This window comes from Phaethon aethereus (assembly GCF_964289735.1).
Source record: "Phaethon aethereus genome assembly, chromosome: 3".
Classification (NCBI taxonomy): Eukaryota; Metazoa; Chordata; class Aves; order Phaethontiformes; family Phaethontidae; genus Phaethon; species Phaethon aethereus.
Genome location: NC_138576.1, coordinates 47,078,916 through 47,106,165, shown reverse-complemented (window position 1 = coordinate 47,106,165; position 27,250 = coordinate 47,078,916). Strand labels below are relative to the sequence as shown.

General features: G+C 40.6%; 1 protein-coding gene across 1 annotated transcript in view; it reads left to right on the top strand.

Moving 5' to 3' along the window:
• The window catches only part of USP45 (ubiquitin specific peptidase 45), a gene marked incomplete at both ends in the record, with an annotated part of 47,115 nt that overhangs the window by 7,935 nt on the left and 11,930 nt on the right, over positions 1-27,250 (top strand). Inside the window, 5 exons of the mRNA XM_081998386.1 lie at positions 5,703-5,848; positions 7,108-7,203; positions 9,332-9,462; positions 22,831-22,918; positions 26,500-26,581. Of these exons, the coding sequence (XP_081854512.1) occupies positions 5,703-5,848; positions 7,108-7,203; positions 9,332-9,462; positions 22,831-22,918; positions 26,500-26,581 (543 nt within the window). The remainder of the gene's footprint in view (positions 1-5,702; positions 5,849-7,107; positions 7,204-9,331; positions 9,463-22,830; positions 22,919-26,499; positions 26,582-27,250) is intronic.

The following is a 27,250-nucleotide window of genomic DNA, read 5'->3' as shown; positions in this document are numbered from 1 at the left end:
TTTGTTGTACCCAGCAGTGCCTGCTTCCCCCGCCCCACCACCATTTTTTTTCCTTTTTTTAGAGGAGTCTGTTTGCTTAAGGGGTCATGTTGGGCACAAGATGGAAGAATAAAGCAAGATTGCTTTCTAGGGTGTACCACCCAGAAATTTGTTTTGTATAAAAGGTTAGCAGGCCATGATGATTTCCACAGAAAGGCAGGTGCAGTATTGTCCGTGTGGCACACTTGTGAGCTTCACATGGACATAATGCACATGTAGTACACAGAAGCCATGCTGAGACATTGCGATCTGCGTGTCTGCTCATTTGCTGGAGAAAATAAATTGTTTTGCAGTCTTAAAAGTGAATATTATGCACATTTTCCTTTACAAAAGCCAAATTAGACGTTGGTGGAGACATAAGATTGCATACTCAGTTTTTTTTATAGAGCAGTTAATTAAATTAGTTTGTGTGGCAATAGAATGGGAAGGAAGAATATTTATTCTCAAATTTTGTAGTTAAATTTATTGTTGGGAAGGTCAAGCAGAGGAATGAGATTTTGCTAGTAAGTTCAGCTGCCCAGATGTGCCAATAGATGAAACTGTATCAAGAAGCTTGACTTCTTTTTTTAATGGACGTAACCCATGTAAAACAAAGATGAAAAAAGATACAGTTCTACAGTACAAGTAATAGGTGTTAACTTGTGTGGAAAAACAAATAGTATGATGAATAGATTTTTAGATTTGCATTCATCTGTGGGTAGTAGCAGTTGACAAATGATCGCACTGAAAAAAATAATTGTGCTCTTTCATAACTGATTTTTACTATGTGTAATTTGGAGCTTGAAGTCATATAAGTCCATTTTATCTACTTAAAAAGAAAATTAACTGTCAAAATAAAGCAGTATATGTTGATTCTCCAAATCTGAGATATGCTTCAGGAAAAAGACATTTCTGTTGTTGGTCATAAATTTTTCTTTCCAGTTTACTTACTTGTTAGTGTGCGTTGTACACGTTGCAAAGAAACGAAAACTGAATCATTGGCAAAAAAAATTTTAGACGTTCTGTCATTTTTATCCACGGATTCTTCCCTTTCCTGTCCACATACTTGTTTACTTGTGAGGTGTAGCACAAGTCATCTAAGCGTAGGGGATCAAAACTGGTGCTTGAATAGCTTGCTCTTTCACACTGTGCAGATGTGATTTTTAGTTTATAACATTCGGGTAGAGTCAGAAAAATAAAATTGTAATTGTAATCTTTAATTTGGTAGGATTGTAACACTGCAAGAGAAATTGGGCTTTTAAAATGTAAAGCTAGTGACCATTTCAGAAGAGAACTGTGCTGTTTTTCTAGGGGTTAGATTCTCATTGTTGTATGGTGTTGAAAAAAAAATTTAAGTTTCTTAAATAAAAAAGGAGCATCAGACAATTTAGTAGCATTTCATAATACAGCATGATGAGAACTTGGTAAAAGAAAGGCAATCTATTAACCTTGCTTTTACTGTGAAGACCTTCAACTGAAGTACCACAGTTGTATTCAATAGAAAAGGCTTGACCTTGGAATAAAAATGCATATTCCTGGAACCCTCATTTTTAATTAAAAAAAAAAAAGTTGCATTGAAAAGATGAGGAAAAATGCTTACTCCCCTGGCTGAAAGAAAAATTGGATGTCATTTATCTTTTTGCTTGCATACCATCTGCACCCCCAGGCACAGCTCAGTTTCAGCAAGTCCACGTGCACTGCATATGTTTGAAATACTGGCAAAACAAGTTGATAGGGAACCTGCGATAAGTTCTCTGAATATCTTTTGCAGATGGATGTGTCTGCACTGTCTGTATTTGTACACCTAGTCTGGTGACTTGCTCTGATTCATGGACTGAATCATTGTCTATGTTAGTGTTGGGCTTAGAAATCTCAGTCACATACCCATGAGGTTGGTGCTGTGCAGCCGTGGGACAAAACGCTGTTGTTCCCTGCCTCTCAGAGACCTTACGAGACAAGACTACAGGTAAGCAGAAGTAGATTAGAAAAAAGCTGGAGAAAAGAGTGCATTGCAAGCAAGAGCTGCAGTAGAGGAGCTGCTGTCCTCTCTCCTGTGGGTCTGGTGGGAAGGGGGGTTGCTAGCATGGATGACGTCGGGAAGCTTATCCGAGCCCAAAGGCTGTGCCTAAGCAGAAACGCAGCTGTCTAAGGAGTAAGTGCAGGAGGTGGACGTCATGGTGGGACCAGAGGCAGGCACTGACCTGGTGCCAGGGAAGAGGTGGTCAGTAGGGTGGGATGGGTTTAGCAGAGAGCTGGGCAATGGGTCTTGGGCAGAGTGCTCTGGTAGAGCGTCTCTGCAGCCAGGTATGCTTCGTTGAAGGGAAAGGAGGTTGTGGTCATCAAGGTACAACTTGGGTGAGAGTTTTCCCTGTGTGACTGGATTAGGAAGGCCACCTCTGCAACACAACTGCAGGAGGAGACTGACAAGAGAGGCTCATTCTGAATGTGAGCCCCAAAACAGTCACAGTCGGGTACGCTGTCCTGCTGTGAAGGGACAGGCCTGCCTGGGGCTGATGTCCACAGTGCCTGAGAAGGGCAGAGAGGTTGAGGAGCACCATGTCAACTCTTTAAAAGATGCAACAGTGAAGTACAGACAAAAATCAGTCTATGAATTTAATTACTTTTGTGCTTTTCACCTGCCTTGCTCTTGTTAACATTATATATATATTATATATTATATATATATATTAAAAAAAATATAACAGGTATTAACTGCACGCAGCCAGATGGCTTGGAGTACTACTTTTCTCAAAATACTGTTTGGCGAGGAGCTGAAGGCCCACGTGAGCAGCAGCGGATGACAGCCATTTCGATGGAATCCTCCTGCTGGGGTCCTTGTTGTGCCTATACCGGCATAAAGGTCACTTTTCATATCGAAAAGCATGCCTGTTAAAACATTACAGGGTTGCAAGATTGTGTTGGCAAGAGTCTATGGAACAGTTCAGTGCAAATTCACTTTAAAAAATTACATATTACCCTTTTGATTAATAACATGCTTGTAGCCTTGGGTTAATCTTGCAGAAGGACCCTACAGCTCCAATCTGTAGAAATATTAGCTATCACAGCCATTACCAGCATCTTCTATTAAGACTGACCAACTCTTCACATGTCAACTAAACATTCAGCTTCAGGCCTGTCTGTCATTTGTCACTGAGCTGGGGACACTGAGCAGAGTTAAATTAAAAACTACTGTCCCTCCTCCAGCTCTGTATATGTCCTTAAAAATATCTGAACGGCATAAGCAAGGCAGCAGATGATTGTAATGGCAAAGCAACATTTTTCTGTCAAGACTTCTTCACAGATACAACAAACTAGTAAAATGTCACGTGGATTATGTTTGTAAAATCTATTAAAAAAATCAAGAGGCAGTAATTAAAACCTTCTGAATGAAAGGAGTTGCCTGGACTTCAGTAACAACATACAGGCCTTTTCTTAATTTGCTACTACTTCTCCTCGTGCCTATACTAATTATCCAGCTTTGTGGCAATCGGATGTCTGGTTCTCATTGATTGTGTTTTATAATGGCGTATTCGTCCAGCTCTTATTGCAAACTGGGATGCTTCGGCTTTGTTTTCCCCCTTAAACAATTTATATGTGAGATTCAGCAAATGGAACCTTGCTACTTGTGTGAAGCTGCCATTTAACCATGAAGTGAAGTGCTTTTATGGAGTTTGCCCTGCAGATACGGTCTGCTGTGGCAGTGCTGTCCATATTTGGTGGCTGTGCAAGGAGAGCCAGGTGGTGCTGCAAAGCATCGCACAGTGAAGCGTGGACAGATCTAGGTTTGACATTTGTCATCCTCTACTGCTAAAGGGAAGGGAAAAATCTGCTTTTCCATATGCTTATGCTTTAATTTTTGCCTGCAGTTTTGTCCAGATGGCCTTGTGAACATTGTTTACTTTAAGATGCTGTCCCAGATGTTTTTGAATGCCAATGGATAAATGCAACAACTGTGGTACACTAATACACAAATTATTTACACAATTTTGGCTTTCCCCCCCCCCCCCCTTCTCTTTTTAACCATCTCTTCTCCCCAGCACTTCTCTGTATGGCACACTTTTCTGGGGGGAAAAATTCTCCACTTACTAAGTTTCTGAGAGTGAGCAGTGCCTTCGAGTTGCAGACACTTGGAGCTCCCATTCTCCTGCTGAGGTTCTCTTTGAGCTCTGGGTGGGTGGACAAGTCTGCGACACCATAGTGTGCCCCTTGCAACTGTGTAAATTAAAAGGTGTTGCTGCACGTAGCCCATAAAACAGGGGCCGTTTCAGGGTGTGAGCAGCTCCCAAGCTATTTGTCATTCGTTGCATTCAAAAACACGTCTCCTTTTTCAAGGAGAACTTGATCTTTTACTTTGCCTTTGTACTGTCTTAATGTTCCACACCAGTGGAAAGGAGAATATTTTAAAGCTGTGTAAGCAGTATTAACAAGAACATTTAAACATGATTTTAAACAGCAAAGCAGCTCTGACTGCATTTTGACAAACTTGGATACAATTTGGAAAAATAATTATGCCTTGATAGCACTGTCGGGTGCAAACTGTGTCACAGGCTTGTTGCCACACACAACAGATACTGTAATGACTTCTTTTTTATTTAATTATATTTTTTCATCTTCTAAGCAAGAAACTACCTAGGAGTGTACGTAAAAGAACCTTTTGGCGTGAGCATTTCATTAACGTAAATAGGTCTGTTAGTTATTTCTCAAGAACACTTTAATGAGACTTCAATGTGAAACTCATTAGAACAAATATATGAATTCATATGTCAAGACAGAGATTGCAGCATCACAGTTCTTGGCATCTATTAAGTCCATAACTCGTTTACATTGACATGCATTGTTAATCAATATTTAAGACACTGCAGATGTCAGTAATGTTCATATTTAGTCCTGCAACCATGACAGTATGAAAGTTGCTAGTAGAATTCGAGGCTAAATATTGTTATCTCAAGTCTTTCCAGTACCTCTAGGCTACAAGTTAATGACTGTCTAACTTTGCTGTCCCTTATCTGTTTAAATAATAAGGGAAATAAGGAAATACACTGGTAGTGTATTCCATTGCATTTTTATAAATTTTTTTTTTTTGTGTAAAATTAACACAGGAGCACTGTATGCATTTGGGTTGTCTTAGCAATTCCTCAGGCTGTGACAAAGGGAGGCGGGTGGAGGAGCAAATGTAGCATTTGGGGAAACTGATATCAACTCCGATTTGGCCATTGACTGAGTTGTACAGTGCAATTCAAACAGAGCGCAGTAATTGATAAAGACTTGCAGCATTCAGGTGGTAACTTTCAGTTACCTCTCTTCAAATGCCTGAAAAGCAGCCTTTGTGTGGTGTTTCTAGTGTGTCTAATGAACATACATCTTCACTGCCTATTGTTAATGAACTAATAATAGAGCCCATTTTACTTTATTGCTTGGGTAATTGAAGAAGTTACAGTCTTATGGGCCAGTGTGATTATTGTGGAAGGTTTTGTTGGATATATGTGGCTGTTGGGGGGGACTTTTTTCCCCCAGGGTTTTAACTGTTGATGTCTCTTTTTTTTAAAAGATTACATAAAGCAGCTTCGAGTACCATCAAGGTATCTTTCTGCATATGTTAAAAATAATAACTGTAATCCATGGAGGGACTGAATTGATTAAATGATGCAGTTATACGGTAATGCTAATCTTTAGTTTAATTATAGGTTCATCAAAAATCATACGACTCCATGAAGAAAACAGTGAAACAAGTGAAATACTGAAAGGAAAAAGTTCTGGTAATGGTGCATCTGTTCCAGTCAAAGGAATAAATAATTTAGGAAATACGTGCTTTTTTAATGCTGTCATGCAGGTAAGATGGAAAGCTCATACAGCTTTCTCTTCATAGATTTCAGAAATAATTAATCCATACAAACTGTGGACTTCAGAAAAGGTTCTGACTGTTACCAGTCTTCATTCTGCTTTTGGAGGTCCTTTTCAAATTCTTTTATCTCCTTGCTATCCAAGCAATATTTCCTGTTATAACAAAAAAGAATTCCTGGATCAGTAGCATTTTTCACAGTAATGAGAGAAATGAAAATGTCAAGTGTTTTACACACTGCATATGTGTGTGGGTTGTACTCTAGCATATGGTTTTATTTGTAGTTCAACATTAGGCAGTCATGAGTAATGCACAGTATTTACCATACTGGTGGGTGTGAAAAGTGATGCTTTATGCATAATATAAATGTCTGCACAGTGCATTGTGATGATTTTAAACCCCTACAATGGATGCAGTTACAAAAGTACTTTTATTGATTATGTTGGTTTTTTTCTGACAAGAATAAAAGGAATGAGTTATACCAATACACTTTTATTGATGTTGAGTGTACAACTAATCCAACATCCTAAAAAAAGCAGTAGCCTTAGTGGGTTTTGTATTGCTTGTCAGTTGAGCAGAGGTGTCTGTATGTCTGCGGACAGGAGTGAGCAAATGAGAGAAAACTGCTCCAAAGGTGTGCTGAACTGGCAGCAGTTTACCTTGTGTTTATGGTTGTGATTACAAAACTCAGCCAACAAAGTAAATTTGTAAGGGATACAATTACTGCGAATTGTTCTCTGTCCATAGTTAGGGCATTGTAGAAACCTAAGTGATCTACAGTCTAAGTTAACCAAAAATAAACAAACAAAGCTGAGACATGTTGAGTTGGTTTCTCTCTTAAATTCAGAGAGGTAATGCTTTTCACTGTGCCAAAGCCCTTGTGCTTCTTGGGGCATGATGAGGGGGGCTGCAGAGTTTAAAAAAATAAATGTCCTCACCATAAAAAAAAATAAATTAAAGAATATCATTGTTCAACAAAAATAACAAAGTTATTACTAGGAAACTATTTTAGAATTACAGAAACAGAAGTAGATACAGTTTTAGAAACAGCGTGAGATCAATGATCAATAATAATGGCTCTTAGAAGGGTGATGCCTGCTTTTTCTAGTGGTCTGATTTAAACTTCAGTTGTGCGTCATTAAATATATCTGTTTTTGTCTATCCCTGAAGTTAAAATTTATAACTAAAGAAAAATATATAGTTGAAAGATCAGCGTGTGTTTCTTATGTTTTTTTTTTTTTTTCTTTAAGAACTTGGCACAGACTCATCTACTAAATGAACTTATGTATGAGATGAAGGAGAAAGGAACGAAGTTAAAAATCTGTCATACTGCAGACTCCCAATTGGTAAGTACACAGTGAGAAATGCAAATTTGGGGAAATGTGGGAAGAAGCTGGGAGGATGGGAAAGTGCATCTCCATTAAAGACACACTCTTACTGTCCTGTTTCTTTCTGCCTTTTAATTGTTTAGCCAGTTGATCGTATCTGTGAACTCGCTCCCTTTACAAAACATGTTATTCAGACCTGAAGGAGGAGGAATAATCACCTCCTTTCACATTTTGTAATACTGAAGCAGTGGATAATGCCTGACCTTAAGAATAGTGGCTGGCTTAATTTTGTTTCCCATTTCATCACATCAGCATGATGTGTAACACAGGAAATAGTATATTTGTCTCTAGAAAGTGTTCATGAAATATTTTATTCCAGTTTGTCCCAGACCTTCATTGATTAAGGCTTGTAAAATTAAATACATGCTTCACATGCCACAGGATTAAACTGAGAGAAGCAAAATTTCAGTGAGGAACAAATTTTTTGTCCTCAAGCTCATTGGAGGCATATGGGAAAGAGACTTTTGTGGTTATTTGCACAAGTATATGCTTCTCTTCCCAGTCATGTCTTAGGGCCTTGGCTTTTTGTAATATGTAGTTGGCAATAAAGATAATACCCCTTTTCCTCTGCTAGCTAAAGAAAGCAGCTTACAGAGGATTTATTTTTTCTTTCTTTCTTTTTCTGCTGTTTGCTGGGAGCTTTCTGGTGGCAGTGAGGTCTGAGGGGTGGGATTCTATTCCAGATACCTCTGAAATTATGAAGATTTCTGTATGTTGCTTTTGGCGATGTTCATAGCTTCTCCAGGCAAGAACAGTGTGAAATTCACTGCATTGCTGTATTACCTCCAGTGGCAGTTCTGAGCAGCAGCATGTTTCACTAAGTTATTCCTGAGCCACAACTGAGGTCTGGAGCTTGTTTGTGCCCGTAGGCTTAGAAAGCCAGTGGTACATTGGCTTATGCTTGATGTGAAACTTGTGCAGCCGTAAGGTTGAAAGATTTATTTTTGTGTTTAATGACAATGCATGCAATGTAAGAAAGATCTTTGGAGCAAAGACTGTGTTTTCTGGTCTTTGTATATCAATGCAGGATTAGAGGGCTACAAGTAGTGTAGCTAATAGTAATGTAGAAACTCCCAGCTTCCCGCTTGGTCAAAGGCATTTTTCCACCTTTTGGTAGTGTATATAATGCAAATACTTTATATTTGTGCGTATCCATAGCGCTTGTGTTTTGTGTGGATCCACTTTCTGGATGAGACAGCCTCTCTAATTGTTTGTCCAGCGGTTGTAATCTGTTTTCATGAGAATCAGGCCAGCTAGTAGGAAGCACTGTGGTCACCTATGAACCTGGGAGCGTGTTAGGGAGAGCTGGCGATCTGTGGCCATTGAGACACAGTGACATACAAGCAGTGCAGGAGTGTCTCCTGCTCTAAGACTGGCTCGGGTGGCTGCTAGCCGGCTCCTCCAGCCCTGGGACCCACTGGCTGGGGCGAATCTCACACCAGGAGGTGTTGTGCAGGATGCACCCTCTGCCTGCCCTCCACACTCCACCACAGCGGACCTCTGGGGTCTGCTGTCAGCCCCTGCTGCAAACCACTGGTGCCTGCTGGTGCCTTCTTGGCACCTGGGTCCTGGAGGAAAAGGGTATCTTTCTGTGGCTGTCGGATGTGTGGAAATTTCGGTGTGCTGCTCAGAGGTCAGAGAAGCTGGCCACCCCTTCCCTAAGGTTAAGTAGAGAGAGTGCCACTGAGCTCTGCCTTATGCTGGTCCATGGAGGAGGTCACCCGCGTTGTCTCTCCAACTGAATTTCAGTGCAGGTGGGAGTAAGAGTAAAGCAGGTAGTACCGGAGGTAGTCTGTTTTTGTGAGAATCAGGTTGGCTCATTGACATGCCTGTTTCCAAAACTATTGATTACCAACCAGTTTACTCAACGAAAATTGTTTGCTTTTGCAACTATTACTGCTTAAATAATAAGCTTTCTCTTCAACTATTTCAATCATGTTGGTGACATTAACATTTAAAAAAAACTAACCAAAATGCTCTAAGACTAGAAGTTACATTGTTCTTTGTCATGAATGTGCTAACTTGAAATAAGTCTTGTGTGTCATTAACTTTGAAATCTGATGTGCAGTTTACTTTTGCTTTGAAGGATCCTTTGGTGGTAAACCTCTCCAGCCCGGGACCCTTGACCTCAGCAATGTTCTTGTTCCTTCACAGCATGAGGGAGGCTGGAAAAGGTCCTCTTTCTCCCAAAGTGCTGTTCAGCCAGCTTTGTCAAAAGTAGGTATTGTCAGAATCTTTTACTTACTTATTTGTTGTTTATTTCCAGTGATATGTTTCTAAGTGTGCCATCTCTGTTGTCCTTTCTAAGGTGCCATTAGATTTTTACCTGCAGTCCAGAAAATGTCTTTGTGTTTTAAAGTTGCAGGGCTCCTTGTTGTGCTCCAGGGTTGTACCCGCTCTTCATGAAATGTACGGCCCAGTCCATAACCACTAACTTTTAAGGGGCTTGAGTGTGAGGGGGTGGAAGAGGACGTGGTAAAACTGAAGAAAATAGACTTGCCTTTCAGGTTTTGTTGTATATTGGCATAAAGCCTTGCTAATACTGCAAAGTGTGTGGAGGTATTTTGAAAAAAAGGGTAAGCTTTTAAATGGGAAACCTCTGCTGTGATGTCTGACCTTGGCATCAATTCAAAATTAAAAAGGGTCTAACAAGTGAGGACTTGAAGCAGTACTGAAATGGCATATGGCTCCAGATTGCAAAGAGCTTACAAGCCCTAAAGAAACTCCTGTTTCTTGGCGTGGAAAATGTTTACAGTGGTGCTTTGTAGGTGCCTTCAATTATGATGCAAACAATCTTGCTTTTTAAAACACCTGTAGAAGACCTATTTAAAAGTTGACACAAATATTTAAATACTGACTTTACAAGTAAAAGAAGCTATAGAAGAGCATAACTGGAGGATGATATAGCTGAATCTCACATTTAAAAATATTATTAATGTATGTTAATTTATTTGCTACAATATTATTGTATGGAATTTTAAGTGTTCTGCAGCAAGAGAGTTAGGAGGATAGTTGCAGCCTGCTACCATAGCATTCCAGGCAGGGCAACCTCACTGTGCAAGCATGGGTTTAAAATACGGTGTAAAGAAAAAAAAGCTTTTAGAATAGAGCAGGACAATTTAATTCTGTTAATTTAGTTACTACTTTTTCTTTATCCTCAAAGTTCAACTTCATAAACTTAATATTATATTTTTTTCTGTTGTACTTCCTTTTGATTCTTTTGAGCTGTAAAAGGAAAAGTGTATAAAGTGTCCTTACAGTGATTTTGAGTCAAACAGCAGTGTTTTCTGGTTAGCATCATCTACCTGGAAGAAAAATATATAGGGAAGAAAAATATGTTGTTTCCTCACTCCTGCTCCTGTTTTGGGGCTGACGCAAAAATGTGATTGTAAGAACAAAATTTAGTCAAGAAATGGAAGGGAAATTATTAAATAGGAATAGTAGTTTTTTCTCTGTGAGTATTAAAGATAGAAGGGAAAAGATGAAGTAAAACATGTTTTGAAGCCCACCTTAGCAAACTCAGTGTGGAAGAATGATGATGCAGTGCACTTCAGATGGCATTGTGTTTTTGAAGCGATAGCTGTATTGTGTCTGCTCTGTGTGTTTGTGTGGTCATCAAGTGATGGCTACACAATATATCAGTATTAAATCCCAGATATCTAGTTGTTGTTCTTTTCTGTTGTTGTTTTTTGATCTTTAAGATGGGCATATACTTTAACTACCAGATAAAATTGAAAAATATTTTAATGGGGGCAGCAGACTTTTGCTGTTTAAGCATGTATGTGTCAGCTTCTGCCATCTCTTGCCTTCATCCCAATTCTTACTTTCGTTAGCATTGCAGAACACAACTTAGATATAAATCCTTTACTAGCTCTAGTATCAATAACAAAAGTGTCAGCCACATCCTGTTAGCAAGAAATTAGGTGTTCAGGAGCACTAAGTGGATGCACAGGTATGACAGAAGGTTTTGGTCTTTTGATTATTTTGTTATTGAGGGTGATGCAAGCAAGAAAGAAGAAAGGGATGGTGGAAGTAGAACAGGAAATCGTTATCTTTGCAAACTGAATACATTTACTATATAGTAACTTAAATAGTATGAATGCAGTGTTCTGTCATGCCATTTTTACAAAGCCTTTTTTTATCTTTTAAAGTTGGCTTTTTACTCTTTAGCAAAGCTGAAATGAATGAGGAAGCATGAAGGAGAGAGCATGGTAAGACTGCTGGAGTCCCAGCTAGAAAGAAGTCTGTCTTGCTGCAGCATTCTCTGTAAACTGCTTATTGAATCCTGCCAAGAAGTCGTATTGATAATCTTAAAGGCATGCACTACTTGTGGTCTTCATATGTATTAGCACAAACTCTTTTTACTTAACGAGTAAACTTCTTGTTAACAAGAACTGTTAACAGAATCCTCCCTAAAGAGATGCCAGAAAAAATGTGTAAAAGGAAGAACTACAGTGAAAAAAAAAATTCCTATTTCAGAAAGGTGTGACAGAGAAAGACAAGTTGGTGAACTACTGGGGAAAAGGGCATGGGGACGGACTTTAATAATAACATTTTGGAGTTACTTATTTTACATAAAATTTTGCTGACTCCAGTTGCAGCCTTGTTTTTCTTTTTTTTAATTTATTCTTTCCCCATCATAGATATTGCTGTCTCAGTCCCAGTCTGCAGTATATGACCATACCTTGCTTCAGTGAAGTACTTACGAAGCAGATGGTACAGATAGTATAGGATGTACTTGTCTGTGATATAAAGAATTGGACCCAGTGACTCAGGAATTGTCTTCCCAGTCCTAGTCTTTACCATAACATTATTTTGAGTAGTTGCTTGTAGCTTGCAAAACACTGAGTGGCCATGCAGAATATAGATGTTTTACTTAATACTTAGTATAGTCACTTCCAAATCCTACTAGACTTCTTATAAATGTACATAGTTGAAATGCTGAAGCTGTCAGCAGGTGACGGTATGCTGCTGTTCTTTATATACTTACATCTGTCTACTTGTCAGGACTGTTCAGTACGCTCTCTAGCCAAAATGTAACACAGTAATTTCCTAATAACATATTTCTCATGTGTAGCTGATCCTTTAAAAATGCTTACTTTTCCCTAATGACACAACTAGATTCTATCTGTCTGTCTGTCTGTCTATCTATCTATCTATTTTTTTAAAAAATTAAATTGGTATTGAAGAGTTTGGATGTTTTTTTGTTTTTTAATCTCCTAGCTGAATGGTGACGTATTTTCATGTTGGATCAGTTGACACATGATATGGTAAAGGTAGCTGTATAATTTATCACCTGACGCTTGCCTTCATTTCTAGCTCAATGCTGGAATAACACTTCTAAATTTGATGTCCAGAGTTGGTTTTTTTTATGCCCTTATAGAGCTGCAGGACTCCACCTGCTTCAGATGTTGCAGTATGAGTTTGAATGCTCGCATCTGAACTGGGCACCCTTACTCAAAAATTTAAAAGTGCTCACTGAAAGAAAACCTAGGGAAGGAAGTAGGAGCAAAAAAGGAGCAGGCAAAGACACGTGGAAATACAGCTAGGTATGGGCAGAGAGCCTGTAAAGAAAGGGAGTAGGTGCTGCCTTGTTCAGCTGCAGCTCTGTCGTGGCACCAGGTGGGATCCCAAAACCTCCAAGTGAGAAAATCTGCAAGTCGGTGCACGTTTGCCACTTGAAAGTGGTGAGAGAACTGGGACACAGTCCTTTCAACTGCAGACTGTGTCTTTAAGAGTCTAGGGAGATCACAGCATGAAGTTCATCGTCTTGCGTATGAAAGGGTATTTGTGCTGCTATTTATTAAATAACAAAAGAAAAAAATGATAGTGACTGTTAATTTTATCAAGTGGTGGTGTAGCCAGGTTGAAGAAGGGGAGAAGAAGAAAAGAAATGGATGAGTCTTTCTCTAGCAACTGTTTAGCGTCTGGTACTAATTCATCCACTGTTAATTTTGTTAGTGTTGCAGCTGTCAGATGTTTTGCGAGGACAGATTGTGAGCATAGCTACGGGGCCCTTCTGTTGGTTTTCCACTATGCTGAATATCAGGACTGCAGACTTCTGACTTATCTGGAGACTTAGTGACTAATGCAACACTGATGTATTAAGAGGACATACATTTTATTTCCTGTATTTGTTATGATTGAATAATTTTATTGGTGGAAGAAAGCTTAGATTTGTGTAGCAAGTAACTGTTGCAGCATATACGTCATGAGTCCAGAAAGTAGTTACAGAATTCAGCTGCTTCAAACTACCACCAAATAATTATTTATAGGGGTATTATATTGCTACACTAACATGGAGGAAAAAATACTTGCCTAACAAAGATTTTATTGGTGGTCACAAAATATATGCAGGTCTTCCTTCTGCAAGGAGTATTCATCCTTCCTTCTCGGGTGCAGAAAGTAGACCTCAAGACAGAGGTGTGACTGACAGAACAGAGGTCATGTGCAGGTAGGACTATTGATTAGTTTTGGAGGGTAACCTAAACAATGCTTGGAGCATTCCACATTTATCACTTCTGAGACGAAATGCTGAGGGAGACTGAGGAAATGGACAAGATTTAAGGGGTGAAGGAGACAGGATTTTTCTCATTAATTAGGAATCTTTGATCCTTTCCTTTCAAAATAATGTTGCTGTAGAGAAAAATCTCTTTTTAGGAAAGACTTCCAGTTTGCTTATTTTTCCCATTTAACTTTTACTATTTAAAGGTAATAGCAACAGAACACACAGTTGATATTTTCCTGACAAATTGTGAAGAATTGTTGTCCCTGTTGTGCCTCCATGTGCTTTGCTGATGGTGCTGCATCATGTTCAGCAGCTCTCTGACAGAGGAGATTCAATTTTCCTCTCCTTGCAGCAGCAGTTGAGAGACTGCACATCTTTATTCCATTTAACTTTGTCAGAGTTCCCTTAATTTTAGGAACAAGTTAACAAAGCTGGATGGATGAGGTTTATGAGTGCAAAGTAGATTAATTGCATGTATAAGTAGTGTGCCTTGGCAGGAATCATCTGCACTTGTCCTTGAGTTTTGTGTTTGCTTCTTCCACTTGGGAGGAAGGCCTGTGCAGCATTTTGGACAACACAAGTATTTGTAATGTGTGTGGTATTGGTGAGCTATGTAAGCAATGCTTGTAGATACAATGAATGAGAAAACCAATAATTTCATTAGGTACATTGGAGGTATATCTTCAGTAGCAATGTTCATGTTAACCAGAATAGAACGTTACAAGATAAAGCCAATTTGGAGCTTTAGGGAGAGGTAACAAAAATAGGAAACCTTCACATCAAGAGGGACTTGAATATTGGGAATATAGGCAGGAGAGGACATGAGAAGGAGGCATGACAGCAGGAGAAGACAATAAATGATAGAAGATAAATTAGTTGTGCCTTATTTAGCTGCCCTCATAAGAGTTCAAGGAGCTGTCTGTGGAACTGAAAGGCAAAAGATTTAGATCCAGGGGAAAAAAAAAATATTTTATAGAGGTAACCGGTGGAACTTGCTGTCACAGAGTGTTGTTGAAAATCTTCGCAGGACTTAAAGGAAGAAAGAAGAATTAAATATCCATATAAAGAGAAAACTTTTTTCATAGGGATGTAAGACCTCATGCATAAAGGCCTTCACTTGGCTACCAGTTGGCAGGAAGAAATTTCTCCAGACAAGTATTTCCATTACTTTGTAAAAAGAGCCATATTTTCCCTTTGATGGTCAAGTGGGAAATGGCTGTGTTGTAGCATGTCAGCTGTTGTGTCCATTCAGAGCTACTTCTAACAGGTACATTTTGCTCAGGTACCAGAGATCTGCTGCATCGCAAGAAAGCAGTGGTGCCTCACTTTCCCTTTTGGGGCAAGGTGACACAGAAAAAGATGAAAGAAATCAGCCAGCATGACCAAAGGAGAGCTAAGTGCTGTCTTTTCATGCCATCAAGATAGGACAGGCATGTCTGGTGTTATTTGTTAGTCACTGTCCTGTTTTTGGCTGGGATAGAGTTAATTTTCTTCACAGTAACTGGCATAGTGCTATGTTTGGGATTTGGGTTGAAAATAATGTTGATAACATACTGATGTTTTCAGTTGTCGCTAAGCAGTCAAGGACTGTCCAGTTTCTCGTGCTGGCCTGCCAGCCAAAGGGCTGGGGGTGCACGGGGAGCTGGGAGGGGACACAGCCAGGACAGCTGATCCAGGCTGGCCAAAGAGATATTCCCTACCATATGACGTCATGCTCGGTATATGAACTGGGGGAGTTGGCCAGGGAGGGCCGCTGCTTGGGAACTGGCTGGGCATTGGTCGGCAGGTGATGAGCAATTGCATTGTGCATCACTCATTTTGTGTATCCTTTTATCATCATTATTTTTTTCCCCTTCCTTTTCTGTCCTGTTAAACTGCCTTTATTTCAATCCACAAATTTTACTTTTCTTTTTCTAATCCTCTCCCCCATCACACTGGGGAGGGAGCGAATGGCTGTGTGGTGTTTAGCTGCGCGCCAGGTTAAACCACAACAATCCTTTTTGGTGCCCAACATGGGGCATGACAGGTTGAGATAACAACAGATCTGACCAGAGTGCATTAGAACAAATTTGTTATAAGCTTTTGTTATACTCGTTTGATAGTCGCTGGTCACAAGGTTGACTTATTTGCTCTCAAAAGTTGTGCTTTTTCTCAGGGTTGTGTTATGGAACACCTTACTTGCTGTATATATTCCTTGTTGTCCTGTTTATCATCTCCAGAAACTGGGTCGAGGTTATAATTTTGCTGTACTTTGTAACAGTGGCTTATGATACCATAAAATGGCTGGTCATGACACTAATCTGGTATCTGTACTCAGTATTGCCATCACCTCCGTACTTTGTGACCCATCTCTTGGAAACTAATTACAGTGTTTACCTTTTCTCCTCAGAGAGCAAATTTACGAGGGAGACACCTTCCTTCACCTTCCCCTTCTCCTCCAGGCTAGTTATAGTAGCTCTTGAGAATTTTAAATATCCTTGGGATGTTCAGACTAGCATGTTCCTGTTGCTCCAACTCCTGAATGTGTTTCAGGCCTTGTGTAAAGTTTAAATGGCACCCACAGATCTACCCCAAGGGTGGATAGTTGTGAGTCATGGGGTGTGGGGGATAGTACGGGCACGTACCTGGGACATGGAGCAAGCCCATGTTTGGTTGGGTTTTTTTTCTACCAAACACCTCGTGGTAGCAGAACTCTTATGTCTGTGGGGCAGGTTTGAGATAAGATTAATCATGGGGATTAATAGTGCTGTAGGATTTTGCTCTCTTTTCTGTCATAGTGCTGCATATAACTTGGGATCACTAATGAGAACGATTGCTTTAGGAAGAACAAAACTTTTCATTCTAGCTGTTCTATAATGAGAGTGAAGAGGTATTTAATAGTGTCACTGGGAAAGGTAAGTCCTGTGAATTGTGGTAACTCTTGTAAACTGGCCCTTTGCATGCTTTTTTGTAACTTTCATTGGTAACTGGTCAGTCTTGGGGGATGAACATCATCATCTGCAGATCAGCAGAATTTCGTCTCTCAGGCTAACATTAAGTAACAATATTACTTTGCTTCTCTGTAGTGTCCTGCAGTATTAAAGGGGTTCCTCTGCATTTTGCACTACTGGAAAAAAAAATCAAACAGTATGTTCTGTTTTCTGTTTCCAAGCACTTACTATTGTTTCTAAAGTTGCCCAAGGCATTGGGCTGTTTTCTGCTCAAAGATAGTTATTACTGAAAGGATGATTTTGGAGAGGATTTTTATTAGAGGCAGTAAAGGTATGGCAGTTCTGTGCAGTATGGTTGAATGGCTATAATTGTATCCCAGTTTTGCTTTTGAAGGATAGCTTAATTTCCCTCAAATATAAGATAGGAATTAAAAGTATTAATGCTTAGAGAACTGTTTGTTTGGTTTTTTTCCCTTTAAAAATTATGGTTTTACATAGTTTTTATTATTAAAACATTCTAGGAAGTAGATGATCATGAAAAGTATTTCTTTAACTGACAGTCAAGCAATTATAACCGGTCTCCAGATGAGTAGTAACGAGAGGCTAGATAAGTAGTACACATGTAGATGTCACAGTTGTCCTTCACCGCTTATGGTCATTAGCAGGAGTTCAACCTGTTCTGTCATTATCCTGCTGACACTGTACAACAGGTTGTACCGCATTGGCACTGGCTTCCATATGTCAGCACATCTGTGAGCGGTCAACGCAACCAACCATCTTCAAGTCCCCCACTTTTGCCAAGGATCTTGCTTGAAGCATATTTTCAAGGAGACGAGAGCGCACATCTTTTACTTGTCAGATTTCTGTGTATCAGCATGGGTTCTTCTTTTATTGTTGTTTTAGATTTTCATTTGTGGCTTCCCCCCAAAACCAAATGCACTAATCTGAAATGTTTTTCCGCAGGACACCAGATATTTAGAATTATATACAGCATTACATAGCATGCTGTGTACATGAGTGACAGATTAACTATATGTTAAGCAGAGTTAACAATGACATAATTTGTCAGTCGAAGTGACTGAAACCTTACATAGCATCTTTACAAGTCACTTACCCTGCCACTTCACTCTTAAAAGTGGTAGGTGTTACATTCCGATCATCCTTGTTGCCATTAAAATCCAAGCATGTAGGTTGGAAGAGGATTTAGTACAAGCACAGAGAAGCCTACATAAACTTGTCCTCGTAGATGCAGTATGTGCTAGTAAAATGAAAGAGAAACGAAAAACTGCCATGGCTGAGTTAATTTTTCCCTCCTTTCATTTAAGCTAATAAAACAGTGTGCAACATACGGGTAAACTATTTTCCCTTGAAATATCATTTAGTAAATGAATATTCATCTGAAATGATTATTGTATGTTCATCAGTGGGAGGCTACAGTGCAAACCATAAACAGTAACGACAGGAGTGTGGGGGGCTTTTTTCTGATTGGCATTGAAGACCTAGCTCTGTGAGGAGTGCCTGCAAGTGAGAAAAACCTCCTGTAATAGTGATGGAGTTTTTGCTTGCTTCTTTGTCAAGTAATTATTCATTTTTCTTAACTTTTTACTATAACGTCTCTTGCAGTGGCCCTGCTTCTGTGGCAAAAAAAAAAAAAATTTCCTATTATTACCAGCATCCAGGTTGTGTAAATGCAAGATTTTTGTTTTCTCGCTATACACTGGAGCTATTAATGTGCATCTATTGAAGGAGATAGGCTGAATATATTCATTGATTCTCACTGTCTCAGGAAAACAAAAAATTTCTTAACATTTTACGAATGATAATACTGTGGCTAACTAACTAGGTTTCTCAGAATTGAACTGATTTCAGCATCTGGGTGGAAAAAAAAAAAAAAAGATTCTATTAGATTCCTGGCCATTCAATGAAAGAAACAATGAGAAACTGTGGTGGGTTGACCCTGTCTGGACGCCAGGTGCCCACCCAAGCCGCTCTGTCACTGCCCTCCTCAGCTGGGCAGCGGAGAGAAAATGTAATGAGAAGTTTGTGGGTTGAGATAAGGACAGGGAGAGATCAGTCAGCAATTACCGTCACGGGCAAAACAGACTCGACTTGGGGAAAAATTAATTTACTTTATTGCCAGTCAAATCAGAGTAGGGTAATGAGAACTAAAACCAAATCATAAAACACCTTCCCTCCACCTCTCCCTTCTTCCCGGGCTCAGCTTCACACCCAATTTCTCTACCTTGCCCCGTGCTGAGCAGTGCATGGGGACGGGGAATGGGGGTTGTGGTCAGTTCATCACACGCTGTCTCTGCCGCTCCTTCCTCCTCAGGGGCAGGACTCCTCACTCTCTGCCCCTGCTCCAGCCTGGGGTCCCTCCCACGGGAGACCGTCCTCCACGGACTTCTCCAACATGAGTCCTTCCCACAGGCTGCAGTTCTTCACGAACGGCTCCAGCCTGGGTCCCCCCACGGGTGCCGTCCTTCAGGAACAGACGGCTCCAGCGTGGGCCCCCCGTGGGGTCACAAGTCCTGCCAGCAACCCTGCTCCAGCCTGGGCTCCTCTCTCCACAGGGCCACAGGCCCTGCCAGGAGCCTGCTCCAGTATGGGCTGCCCACGGGGTCACAGCCTCCTTTGGGCATCCCCCTGCTCTGGCGTGGGGCTCTCCCCGGGCTGCAGGTGGGGATCTGCTCCCCCGTGGAGCTCCATGGCTGCAGGGGCACAGCCGGCCTCGCCATGGGCTTCCCCAGGGGCTGCCGGGGAACCTCTGCTCCGGCGCCTGGAGCCCCTCCTGCCCCTCCTGCTGCTCTGAGCTGGGGTCTGCAGGGCTGTTCCTCTCGCGTGTTCTCACCCCTCTCTCTGGGTGCAGTCACTGTTGCGCAGTAACTTTTCCTCCTTCTCAAATACGTTACCCCAGAGGTGCTGCCACCATCACTGAAGGGCTCGGCCTTGGCCAGCGGGGGGTCCATCTTGGAGCCGGCTGGCGCTGGCTCTGTCAGACACAGGGGAAGCTTCTCGCAGCTTCTCACAGAAGCCGCCCCTGCAGCCCCCTGGCTACCAAAACCTGTCCATGCAAACCCAACACAGAAACTGTTTTAGCAAATTGAAAAGTGAAAATGTATGTTCACATTCCTGTAAACATGTACACACACGTGCATATTTTACTTATTTTTCTAATGTATATTGAGTGTTTTATTGGATCCAAAATAAGGGCTTAGTGCTTTTCAGAATGCATTTGGTTTTTATTATGAAACTAATTGGAAATAAACCATTTTATATTAATAGAAGAAAACCCTGCATTTTTATAATACTAAACAAAAATATTTTTAAGAGAAGTATTTCAAGTTTGAATTTTTTTTTTAATTTGAAATTAATTTTTTAGGTTGACCTGCACATGCAAAAAAAAAAGGGGGGGCAAAAAAATCACCTACTCTGCTGATTGCAGATTTTATAGTAAGCCTCATAATTGAGCAGCATCATTAAATCATTTTTAACTAGGGATATTGTCCACTTTGTCTCAAAAAGTAGATGCGAAGTATGAATGTGAAAGTATCATATTTGTAAATGTGAACATGTTGTTTTGCATATGCAAGTCCAGATTTATTCCACTTAATTTTAGGCACTGACCTTAGATGCCTCGTCACCTTTGATCCTTCTCCAGTTGCACCCCGGAGTGCCTCCAGCAAGCAGTTCAAAACCGAGACCCTTGTATCACTCTCCCTCCTGTAGCCCAGGACCGCTGTGTCTTAACTTGGCATCTCGACATCTTGCCCAGCTTTAAGTCTTAGTGTTGTAGGCACATTGCGTGTCTGATGCATTTTGTGGTCGCCTTTAATTTCTCTCATCCGTGAGAAATTTCTGAAGCAAACCTGAGCAGCTTCAGTGTATGAGTGGGAAAGAAACCTCACCTTCAGGACCCTAGAAGAACTGAAGAGCGTGGCTAGTTCCAGCTCAGGTTAGCCAGAGCACGCAGTCTGAGGCTGGAAGTGAAAACTGGCTCAACATGCCTTTAATAATGTCAAGTAACCGAGTGAGTGGTTGGTTTTTCTGGCCGCTGTGACAGTTTGATAGGATTCCTGTGCGAGCTCTGCTCACCCAGTTGTCTCCCATGCTATATTTTGGAAAGGGTGCACGGAGGTGTGCCTGCATGTGCTCTTCCCAGTGTGCAGTGAGAGTCACAGCTGCTATTTGGTGGGATTACTGGAAATGCAAAAAGCCACCCTTTCAAATTCCATTTTAGATGAATTGGTCTAGGACTGTAATTAAAGATCTAAAGGATCCTTGGAAAGACAGGCCTGTTTTGCCAACTTTTTTAAGTTACAGTTAATGTGAATAGAGGTACGTTAATAGTGAGTATTTACACAGTCGCATCTGGGATTGCAAGAAGCTGGAGATCCAAATTGTTACTGAGAAACCTTCTAGCTATGGTTATCTTAGTAAGGATAACACCTTAAGGACCTATCCACATATTCATCAGTGTATTTTGTAATTTCTATGTAATCTATGCCTGCAAAATATGATATTCAGAATATCTTTAGATGCTGTGATTAGTGAAAAAAGGAATCTACAGTTTTTGAGTAGCAGTGATTGAGAGTACCGAATGGCTGTCTTACGAACAGACGCGTTACCCCTGTGCATTTGGCTAAAACATCACTGGTGTGAATGGTAGCATCGCCTGAAACAGGTTTTTTCTCTTTTGGTTTATGAGGCTCATGCGGATGCTGCTGGTGGCCTTTTTACAAGAATTGCCTTTCCTGTGGAGCCTTTGGTTTTTGTTTGTCCTGCGTAGCAAAGCGTTAACGGTACAAACTCAGCCAGTGCCTGCGTCCCTCCTGCGTCCTTGGGCTGACTGGCAAGCTGGCTCGTCTCTGCTGGTGCTGTGGCCAGGCACCACGGAGGAGGACAGCTTGGAGGATGGTGTAGTCTAAGAGGACAAGGGCGACACCAGATGTGTATTTTCTAAGGCGTATAGACCCTTCCCTTCGAGACTTTTAATTTCTAGAGATGAAAAGTTTGGAAGTACACTGAACTTTTTTTTTGAAGAACCTGTTGTAGTCTTTGGAGATTTAAATCTCTCTTTAACTTCAGTAGCCAGTATATATTACTCCAGAAGGTGGGCTTGTAGTCTGAGAATTTCAGTCATTCAGTATCGCACATCCAAAAAGTAGTGATGTTATTTACGCAGAAGCAGTATCTTTTTCAGTTGCAGCTCTAATGCTTTTTAGCTCATGTGGATCTCAAAAACAAAACAAAAAAACCCCTCCTTCATTCAAGTTTATTGTAAAAAGGAGGGCTGTGGCACACCGTTGTACAAGAAGTGCTTATCGCTCACCTCACAAACAAAATCACAAGCTGGAGACCTGCAGCCTCATGGCTTTCTCCTACGGGCCACTTCACGTGCTCAGCCCGAGATGCTGCTTACCACTGTTTTGGGGACGGCCAGGGAAATCCCCATGGGGGGCTACCATGCAGGAACTGATGCTGGTAGGCTTGGGGCTGGCGTATCTGACACCTGTGCTCACGGATGCAGCATGAGAATGAGATTTAGAAGATTTTACCAAGCGTTATAAAGTTCGGATGGGATGGACCACACCATCCCCCATCTTCTAAACCTGGTTAGCGTGAGAAAAGAGCATTGTATCGGGATTTTCTTTTTAATGCTGGCTATTCAGATTAGTAAAGTACATGAATAGCGATAGGAAACATAGCGATATTATATCACAGTAACAGTATGGATCATTTATGATCTTCCATGGGTTGTCCAGATAACTTTGAAAAAAATGTAAAAAAAGAAAAAAAAGGCACTTTGAAAATCTTCTTTCTCTTTCCTCCATGACATCGTGAATGTTTGGCAATACAGAAGTACTGGTGTAGTCTGTCAGGAAAGTGCTGCTAGCATGGATGAAACTCTATTGGCAAAGCTGTGTTTTAGTTGAGCCATCCCCATTAAGGTCAAAACACTACCAAGATGAAAGTGCAACCTTGTTGGTGTAATTACAACCACACCAGTAGCTTCCTAAAGCCCCATTTTACATCCAGCAGGGATTGCACCTGTTTGTACCCCTGGCACCCAAAAGTCTGATGTAGATTTTGTCTCATTAAGAACCTCTCAGTGTAAATTCAAATTCCTTACCACTTCTTCCCTAGGGCTCCTCGATTTAAGGGGTTCCAGCAGCAGGACAGCCAGGAGCTTCTGCACTATCTGTTGGATGCAATGAGGATTGAAGAAACAAAGGTAATGTCTTTGTGCGTGTTTTTAAAGAACTTACTAGACTGTATGGTAAACTACTAGTTGTTGCTTCAACGTTCTTCACGTTCCCAATGTTTTGAAGGTGTACTTAATGGATTAGGTATAACTATTTTTGTTATCTTGAGAAAAATAATGACTTTTTTGAAAGAGGATTTAATTATATTCATGTTGATATGTTAAAATTGCTAATTGGAAGAAAAGTTTCAGTCAGCAGTAGAAAGAATATGGTAAGTAGATCATGATAACTTTAGGAATCTGAATTGTTTGCCTTTATTAAAAAAAATAAAAGGACTCCTGAGGACTCAAGAAAGTAGAACCTCTTATCTACCTGGCAAAGTGCATTTTAAAGTGTTGGGACAGAAATTAGCAGCTCCTAGCTGTGGGCCTGCCCATAATTTTCATTGAAATCTAGTTCAATTAAAAAAAAAACAAAAATAAAATCTTGCAAAGTTTTTTGTATCTTTTGTGTGAAGAACTACTTGCTGTATAAATAAGGTGCTACTTTTCATTATTTAAAATCTACATCTAAGCATGGTAAATATATAACCAGTTATATTACATTAGAAATGTCCCCATGTGGTTTTTCTGATGTGTCCTTTTTTATTTCTACCTCCTGCATTGTTGAATGCAACAACGTGTGTGTTTGCTTCCTCGAACTATTTTGACCATATCTGATTTCATTTGCCTGACTTAGTCTTGGAACCTTCTTTTCAGATGATATTCTGGTAATCATCCTTTTCTAAGTCTTGTCAAAAGGAGGGCCTTAAATCTCGTTCTTCCGCTTCCCTCTCATTTAGCAATGTGATGAATGTCGTGATCCTGAGCTGAATTATCTTGGAGATGAGATATCAAGCTGTGTCTGAGCCCAGTTCCTGGCACTGGAGTAGTGCTAGAATCCCCATCCTAGCAGGATATTAATATACATGGGTCTTGTCAACAGTATACTTGATCATAAGCAGAACTGAACTACAGGGAGAAACAGCTAAACCTTGACTTTGTCACGCTTGCAAAATAAGGTGTTGAACGCAGCACGCAACAGAAGAAGCAGCTGACCTTAGTTAAAAAACAGTTGCCGTGTTTTGCAGTACAGGGAAACCTTATTTTGTTGTTAATTGATTCTTATGTAATAAAAGGTGGAAAACATATTTCCTTCACAAAAGAGGATTCACCAAAAGCAGGATTATTACAAGAACTAAGCAGCTTCTCCAGTGGGTGATTGCGCTTTCCCCTCAAGTCAATCTCCTGTTTCACCAGTGAACGTGCTGTCATTATGATAACCTGTGTTGCTATTTGCCTTTTGAATCATTTATTATTAGAGTGCAGTGACAGCTACGGTAGCTACCACAAAAGAGCAATGGAAGATGGTGAGAATTTTAAGTGACCTTTTGGGCAGCAGAGTGTTTCTGCCGCCCCATCACCAGGCAGGGAGAGGTTGGTCCCACCCTGCCCTGCGATTACTCTCCTCTGCTGCCCTAATGGCACATTACTGCAAACACATCTCCATCACCTCGGGCTGCTCCGCCAGAGACAGGACATGTAAAAGCTCTGTCTTCCTTTAATTATCCCGTGTTTGGGGTCTTGTAGATGGCGTGCTGAATGGCAGGCGGGTGGTGAGGGAGCCTGGCAGCTGCCCCCGCGGCTTCACCATCACGCGGGCTCTGGCTGGGGACAGCCAGCCTGCAGCAGCGTGTCTGCCACCAGAGTCCTGCAGCAGGGGTTAGAGCCCCTAACCCTGCTCTTTCACGCCACTTTTAAACTTCACTCTCGGAAGAGGGAACAGGCCTGCTGAAAGGGCAGCCGGACTCTTTGCCATCCACTTGCGAGAGCGCTGCTTCCGTATCCCTACCGGATTTAGTTGTTTTTAAACTTGAAGAGTTTTGATGAGAAATACATGTGATACATAACAAGGCACTAATTATGGGAGCTAACCAAAATAATGTATTCCACTTCTTCCACTTCTCCGTGGTTTTGTATCTCATAAAAAGGCTTTCCGACGCCAGTGTTGAACTTTTTCCTAACCACATTAAAAAAAGTTCGAAAATCTGTATATGTACACAGGTGGATTTTTTAAGATAAAAGCTTGTCGATACTACAGTGAAGATGACATACTGTCTGCCATTCCCAGCAATGTGGGCCAGAGATGGTTTCACACCAAGGCCTGAAGTGGCTGAACCCTGCTGCTAATTGATTAATGTCTGCTTCCATTGTCCGCAGCACCCTGCCCATTCAAAGACTATGTCTTTCTTTGACCTAAATAAATGGTTCAACGCACTAATCTCAACAAAAGGGTTGCTTATGGCCCTAAACCCATTTATGGTGCTCAACTTCATGAATTACCTATTGATTAGTCCTTTTAGTATATTGCTGGCTTTAAGATGAATAAAGCTGAGCTCGGGGCAGCCGGAGTTAATTCACAAGCCAGGTCACATACTCATAAGGTAGGAGTATGACTTAGTCTGATGAGTGCCTGAGCTGGAAACAGAACCTCTGATGCTGTCTGTCATCCTAACACTTTTGTAATAGATGGGTATTTTGCTGCCTGCAAACAAGAGCTATTTATTAGTCTTCTCCCATTAGGACACAGGGTTTGAGTTACTTGCAGAAGGTTTGGTATTGCCATTTGTTTCTCGAATGGTACTTTGCTCTAAGTGTGACTTCAGTGACGCGTTTAATTATAAATGTCATCTGCCTGACATGGGAGACCTGTACGTACTAGAGTTTGCGGATTAGAGAGCCAGTACATTTGCCAGGAAAAAGGGAAGCACGGGTCATGCCCGCTACAGTGTTCCTTGCCAGGGGACCTGATTCACGCTCCTGCTTCTCTCTCCGTGGTGTGTCGCAGGTTGGGCTGAGCCACCTTTTCTACCAGCCTCTGCAGTTCTGCTGCCAGGGTACACGTCCCAGGAATACAGCATCGCCTTATCCCAGGGCAGCTGAGAAATAGGCAGGAAAGCACGCCCTGTCTTGAAGGTGCAGCTACAGCTCACCTGGATGAATTTGCTTCTTTCTGATTCTTCTTTCAACAATGTGATTTTTAGGATTTTTTGAGCAAATGTTGATGACATTTGTATGGATTCATAAAAAGTTTTGTGTATCTCCTAAGGTTTTCCAACATAACTCTGAAATGTGCAGTGTTAGAAAACAAACACAGGTAATAAAAACACTTCCCAAACACAAGTCTGTCTGTTAAAAGATACTTAGCTGCCTTCAAGTATTTTGTATCCTAGTCATTCAGTAATAGCCCATTCTTCAGCATGTTTCCCCCCACAACAGATGAAGCAATGAATAGTATTTGTTCACTGAAAATCTTACGGTTTCCTGATAACCTATTGAGTGCTCTACAATGACTCCCTTTTTAAGGGGAGGAAATTTTTGGATGGTTACCTACGGAAGTTAAGCTCACGTAGTTTTGATACTGTTAGTGCATAACAGCAGTAGTTTTAAAATATTAGGCTTATTTTATGGACATAAGAGTAGATAAAATGTAATCATATATTAATAGTTTTTAGAATGTTTACACTTAAAATACTTGCTAAATGTTTTGGCTTTTTTATTTTTAATTATAGCGTATACAAACTGGTATCTTAAGAGCATTTAATAATCCAACTACTAAGACGGCAGATGATGAAACTAGAAGAAAAGTCAAAGGTATGCAACTCTTTATTGAAAACTTTTATAAATGCACAAGTTTTTAAATACCATTTTCTTCAAAACTGAGTATTGCGAACAGCAGTCCTGAAGTACTGTAGTTACAAGACTTTTATTATGTATTATTCTAGTGCCACCTAGTGCATATCTAAAGGATAGAGAGCTTAGTATGTGCTGACTTGCATCTTTGCATCTAGGATCAAGTCTTCCCCTGTATTAATAATGCCTCTTGTAAAGATAGGTAGCATTTAATTTTGTTCTCTAAAATAGTTTGCTGCATTTTCAGGTGTGTTCTACAGCCACAATTATTGTATCACTCAGAGAGGCCACTGCCCATAAACAAAACTGACTTCTGTCAGCTGACTCATACTGTGAGCACTCTAAATGTGATTACAAAGCCAAGATAGGAAGTTGTTTCCAAAGAAAACGTATCTTTTCAAAACAAGAGTTTTTAAATTCATTTTTTTGTGTGTGTGTGTTTATGCAAAAGTTCTAATTTTGGGGATTTTGTTTTAATTAAAGTCTCAACAATGATTAAGCTGTTTTGAAAGTCACCCTTCCCAAATTTGGAACAGTTAAGGCACAGAGATGTATGACAAGCTTTTGTCTCATTTTTTAGAGTTTTATAGTTTCAAAAACTATTTAGAAGGATAACGACCTGCCTGGTAC